The 6,534-nt window shown below is 38.1% G+C and overlaps 1 protein-coding gene across 3 annotated transcripts in view; it reads left to right on the top strand.

Moving 5' to 3' along the window:
* The first annotated feature begins 263 nt into the window (after positions 1-263).
* Positions 264-6,534, top strand: part of LOC107084214 (phosphatidylinositol-binding clathrin assembly protein-like) — a 48,145-nt gene continuing 41,874 nt past the window's right edge. For all 3 annotated transcript variants that reach the window (XM_015373938.1, XM_015373939.1, XM_015373940.1), the window contains exon 1: positions 264-1,044. In XM_015373938.1, the coding sequence (XP_015229424.1) occupies positions 915-1,044 (130 nt within the window). In that variant the 5' untranslated portion in view covers positions 264-914. The remainder of the gene's footprint in view (positions 1,045-6,534) is intronic.

Genomic DNA, 6,534 nt, shown 5'->3' on the forward strand with positions numbered 1-6,534 from the left:
GTATATATTTTTATCTTTATTATATATATATATATATATATATATATATATATATATATATATATATAAGTATTTCTGATTCTGAATTAGAAATTTCAGGTTTTGAATCATCAACGTCCAAGAACGTCACCACAGCAGATAATTGCCTCATAAATTGAGGGGGGGGCAGTATTCTGCTTTAAGACCCCACCCCCAAATTGCCCAATCGCCCTCCTCTCTCAGTCACCTGATTCATGTGCTGCCATTTTACACACAAGTTTGACTGATTGAATAAGTGAGGGACAGGAATTGGCCTGTTTCTCAAATTAAAAAGAGATTTACTCAGTTTATTTATTGGTTTGTTTCAGTGAGCGAACTGAAAGAGACAAAGACTGCAGCCAGCGTGGGGTGCTGTGGAGATCAAAGAGGTGTTTGCGCATGGATTTGATTCTGGGGGGGGGGTCAACAATTAGAGGAGGGGGGGCGGATGGGGAGGAAAGGAGGATGCAGATTGGTGTGATTTCTTACGGGATGCCGGGCAGAACTCACCATTAATCACTGTCCGTTTTTAGATTAGTGACATTTCCGCGCTGGACGCACCCTGACCCCCCCCATCTGTTTCAGGCAGACCTCCCCTGACCACCATTGGAAGCCGGTTCCTCGTGCACATTTGTGACGGTCTTCTATTTTTTCCTTGTTCTCCTTTTTTTTTTTTTTCTTTTTGTCCGACGCATGAATTCTCCCACCGGATCCTCCTCGGTGTTCTCTGCAGCTCCTGTCCTCCTCCTCTTCCTCCTCCTCCTCCTCCTCCTCCTGACTCTCACAGAGGGCACTACCCTCCTCCCTACCACTAAAGACATTTCCATCGTCCTCCCCTGCTCCCCCCATCCGGACACGACCACCACCACCTCCTCCTCCTCCTCTTCCACTGTAACATGTCGGGACAGTCTTTGACGGACCGGATCGCCGCTGCGCAGCACAGCATGACCGGCTCTGCCATCAGCAAAGCCGTCTGCAAGGCCACGACGCATGAAGTCAGCGGACCCAAGAAGAAACACCTTGACTGTAGGTTGAAAGCATGCCATCACTGCTCCCATTCAATAGCCTGCATGCACCTTTTTTTCATCCTCTCTCTTCACAAAGGACAGCCTGTACAAACACCATCCCGCCGGGGTATGTCTGCAACCTGCCTTTATTTCAATAAGAATATGCGTCTAGGATGAGCCGTGGAAGCGCGCATGCAACAATGAGCCTGGGCAACATTTAAATAAAGGGGCACTATCTGGGCATGTCATTCCGGGGAAATAGGCCACTCTGGTTTGGGCTAATCACATTGCAACCAGCCGGTTTATAGTGCGGGGCCTATCCATTATTAACGCCACTATCATCAGCAGCGTGCATGCAGCAGTATATGCACCCCCCACCCTCCATCCTCCCCCCACTTCAGTACATAATGTGCATTATCGCGCAGCATCACCAAACATCTTCCTCTTCATTCCCACAACCGCGCATTCAAGTTCACAGCGGCTCCTCTGGGCTTTCATCATTAATGAATGTCCTGCTGTCAGTCCTCAGCGCACAATAGCGATACTACTGCTGGTGAGGAGGACACAAGACAAATGTACATTTTATTTATTACATATTTTTCATTATGTAACTTATTTAAAACAAAAAATAGCTAAAAAAAAAAATCACTTTTTAGTATGCACTGCAAAACCATCTAGAAATAAGTACAACATTTCTTAAAATAAGTGTATTTACCCTTAATTTTAGTAGGTAAATAAGACGATTTGCCAATGGAATCAGTATTTCTACTACTAAAATAAGATAATTAGATAATATTCACTTGAAAATAAGACAAAGCAATTGTTTTTTTCTTATTTTAAATGTAAATTGTCTTCCATTGGCAAGATGTCTCACTTATCTCCTCAATTCAAGACAAAATTCACTCAATTTAAGCAAATATAACTACAGATTTCCATTTTTTGCAGTGTGAATTTTATAGAAATGTCTAACACACCATCTCTAAATACTGAGTTATAGGAGTAAGAAAGAAGCAGTCACTTATAATTGATCTAAATATTTTCCAGTATATAAAAAGTCTCCTTAACCCAACCTGCTTAATTATGGCTTATTAAGACCTGAAAGCTGAATTTGTAGCAGTTTATCCATTGGGGGTATTCAGTAGGTTCTTTTAAGATCCTGAACGTCTACGTCTTTTGAGCACTACTGAAATGTACATTTTACTTGTATTATTGCTCAGATAAATAAAAAATAATCATAAAAAAGCCCCATATTATGAAAGTCCTTTTGTAAAAGGGTTTATAAAACTTTACATTGACACTACCATTACCAATTTGCAAGCCCATAGTGCTAAAAAATTCTTAATAAACGAGGAAAAAACTCTTGAAACTCTTAAATACTCGTTGATGGATGGTTATAACATATTACCAAGCGGAAAGTGGCACCATACATAAAGATTTCCTTTATATGGGGCTAAAAATAGTTGATATTATCAAAAAGCCTTAGATGTGTCTTTATATATAAGCAGCTTATTCAGTGTGAGGTTAAAATTGGTGATGTTAAACAGGCTTTAAGAAACAATAGCAGAGGAAACTTTTCTTTAAACAACAATTGTAAATGGCTGATAATTAGTCAATAATTTAGTTTTTAGTAAAGCTGTAAACATGTTGTAAAGAATTATTTGATTGTTTTAGTGCGTGAATTAAACATTGGAAATCATTCAGACCTTGGGAGAGAATCACTATTCGCAAAGACGAGCGTCTTGATATGCATCAGAGTTTGTGAAGTATTTTATAGTGTTATAAAGAATAAAAAATGTAGTTAATAATGTTATTTTAATCCTCTGTATGGTAAATATTAGATCTATATTACATATCTTTCGCCTTTTTGTTCAGGAGTAATCAGAACAGCAACTAAGAGAAGCATTCAGAGCAAAAAACGTTATAAAAATATTAGCATATATTTTAGATATTAAGGTCAAATAAAGAAACAAATGCTGAGTTGAAATTAGAATGAAAGTAGATAACACCTTCCAATCTTGATTTAATTGTATGTATAGGTAGTGTAAAATCTTACTGTATGTTGACTCACGGCGACTTTAATAATAAAGCGTTATAACAGCTCAAGTCTAGCTCAGCTCTTTTCACATTCACATCTGAGTCGTCGTAAAGCCGTTTTAACGCTGCAGTGTTTTTTTTGTAGCCTTACATATGCATTTTTTCTGTGTGTGTGTTAGAGCTGAAACTATTAATCAGATTAATTGATTATTGAAATAATCGTCAACTAATTTAGTAATCGATTAATCGTTAAATGGACTAAAGAGACTTTAAAATATGCCTTTAGCTGACAGAGAGACCCAATTAGAGCAGCAATTATATCAAACTTGTAAAAAAAATGTGGAACCATTTTTGCATTAAAGATACAACAACAAAAAAACATTTTTATCTGTCAACATGTTCTATCCAGAGCTCCATAAGTGAAAACATTTTATTTTCATCTGGTTTATATTCATAAAAAAAAAAATCCTCTTTCTGGAACTCTTTGCTATCCGATTATTAAGTGATTAATCAAAAAAAAAATCGACAGATTAATTGATTAGCAAAATAATCATTAGTTGCTCCCCTAGTGTGCGTACATATTCTAACAAATGTTAATGTTTGTGTTAATGATTCCCAAACAGAATCCATTTTTCAGAGTAGAATTATGCAGCGGGGCTGCTCAGTGAAGCCTGTTTGTTTGCATGTTCTCCCTGAGCATGTGTGGGTTCTCTCCAGGTACTCCGGCTTCCTCCCACAGTCCAAAAACATGACTGTTAGGTTAATTGGCTTCTCTAAATTCTCCTTAGCTGTGTGCGAATGGTTATTTGTCTCTATGTTGCCCTGCGATGGACTGGCGACCTGTCCAGGGTGGACCCCGCCTCTCGCCCATAGACAACTGGAGATAGGCACCAGCACACCTCATGACCCCACCTGGGATTAAGCGTGTCAGAATGGATGGAATTATGCCGCTAAAGTCAAACCAGAGATGGTCAGAAGCAAACCGGACTCCTTAAAAACACAAAATAGGCTTTTCATTTAGCACAAAAGCAAAGAACAAAAACAATCAGATTGAAATTTTAGCATATCAGCTACTTTTTGTGTGCAGCCCAGATTTACACCACAGGAGGTGCCTTTTCCTTTTTAGTAGTTGGTATACAAGCTTTACAGCTTTTTAAGTTTGTTTTATCATTTTTTTGTCTTTTAGCCTGCAGATGATGATGCCCTAGGCAGAAATACATAACATCTATAGATGTTTGACTGTAGCTGCTTTGTCCGTTTACCAGTGATCATAATTAGGTTAGGTAGCCTTTTCAAGGTTTTTTACGATCACTTGACATAATCGATAGAGAGCACATCTAATCAACGCAGCTGAGAGTCAGACCAAAGAAAAAAAAAAGAAAGAGTGAGATGGCTAATCTGGAGGAAAATGTGGATAAATCAGCCGGAGAGAGACACCATGAGGCAAGTAGCCAAACAGCCTGAGAGTCAGTCATCCAGCTGCATGCACAGCCAGTCAGCCGGCAACTCTGGCAGCACATTACTCAGTCATGTCCACAGCAGAGACATTGGGAATTGTGGGCCCCTTTAGGGAGCTTTGCCACCGGGCGTTCTAACATCTGTAATGCTTTGCCCCTATTTAAAAGTAAAAAACAAACAAAGAAAAACAAAAACTCACAAGAGTGTCTGAATATCATCAAAAATCATTAGTGCAACTGTAATGATTATTACTGCTTCTTTGATTTAATCAATGATCTAATTATGAAGGTTTAAAATGGGCTATTTGTTTGGAGGCGATAGTTTGTGCCTAGAAGCTGAAGATTTCAGCTGCATGCTTTGATTGCATGGATTCATTTCAATTGATGACTTCAAATAAACATTAAAATACATTTAAAAAAATCAGGCGAAGTACCTAATGTAATTAGATTCATTTCTGGAATATCTTCAAGCACTCTGTAGCTGTGCAGATAATAATTTGTAGAAGGCTGTCCGCTTCTGTGTCTGTCAGTAGTAGGAGGGCTCAGAAAATGAAAGCCTATTTTTACAGTTCCTGCAATGAATTTTATGTAGTTGCTCTCAAGGACAAAAACAGTTTCCCCAAGGTCTGAGGAGCCTGCAGGGGACTTTTATTGCGCTCTACTCCTGGTTTCATTAATCTGCACTAAATCACCTGTTTGTCTGTTTTGTACTTTGAGAGCCAGATAGTTTCTATTTCCAGCTGGAGAACCTGTGTCGTATAAGGCAGGGTTTAACATGCTGAGCGTGAAATGTTAAAGGTAGAAGGAAATGCATTCGTAAGGAGGAGGTCAGTGGTTCTGGAACTGGAACAGGCTGAGCAGACCTGGAAAGTAGAAGGAACAAAGAAGCAAACAAACTTCTGCAAAGGAGGCTATGATGAGTCATATGTGAGCCGCGTCAGGTCTGCATTTTCACTTACACCATACCCACACTCTCTCTGTTCAAGTTAGTAGGGTTTTTTTTTTCTTTTCTTCTGCACTGCCTGGTAAACAGTGTCATCCGAAGCAACACTTTATAATGGGAAACCTTGAAAAAGCTCTTGGAGGGAATAAAAATCACAAAAGTGAGACGAAACGAATGTAGAGAACAGAATTTAGTGCTGAAAGGATGGAAGCCATATTGGAAATAATATCTTATATTTATGCAGTGCATCCTTCTATAAATATCAGTAAAGTTGTTTTTTACATTTACACCAAGTGTGTGTGTATTAAGAGAAAGTATTCTTCAACATTTGTGGTCTAATACATGTAGACCAGAGCTGCAGGTCAACATTATGTAGGAAGAACAATGATGCTCCATAGAGAGGTTTTGTTTTCTGAGTCACTCTTCAAAATGAAAAATGAGGTCCAAAGTTCATTTCCCCAAGCTAATAGCTTTCATCAGAAGCATCAGAAACATTTGCTTTGGTTAGATAAAACTACATAGAGCTGTTCAGTACTAAACATGTTCAAAGAAACGTTTCCCATGCTGTTAGGTACTGTGGAGATCCTATGATGCTGTCTGCCTGTTGCTTTCATCAGAAACATCTTCAACACTTTAAAATACCATGGTAACTGGAATAACAAAAACTGTAATTCCTGCTAAAATTTCTGAATATAGGTATTTTCTGAGTCTCCTATTAGGATAAGTACAATTAAATGTATGGTCGAAAAAAAAAAAATGACAGCGAGCTTCTTCTACTTCACAGACTGCTTTAATTTTGTAAAACATTCAAAGTAGGGCTGCAACTAATGATTATTTTGTTAATCGATTCATCTGTCAATTTTTTTTTTGATGAATCAATTAATAATCATATAGCAAAAGGTTACATAAAGGAGACTTTTTACCGAATTAAAACAGGTGAAACAAAAACTTTTCCACTTGAGGAGTTCTGGATAGGGCATATCGACAGATGAAAAAGTTGTTATTATCTTAAAGCTACAGTGTGTAATAATTACAGGGATATACAGTCAGAAATGTAATATATTATACATAACTA

Source organism: Cyprinodon variegatus, unplaced genomic scaffold (genome assembly GCF_000732505.1).
Source record: "Cyprinodon variegatus isolate N-32 unplaced genomic scaffold, C_variegatus-1.0 Scaffold94, whole genome shotgun sequence".
Lineage (NCBI taxonomy): Eukaryota > Metazoa > Chordata > Actinopteri > Cyprinodontiformes > Cyprinodontidae > Cyprinodon > Cyprinodon variegatus.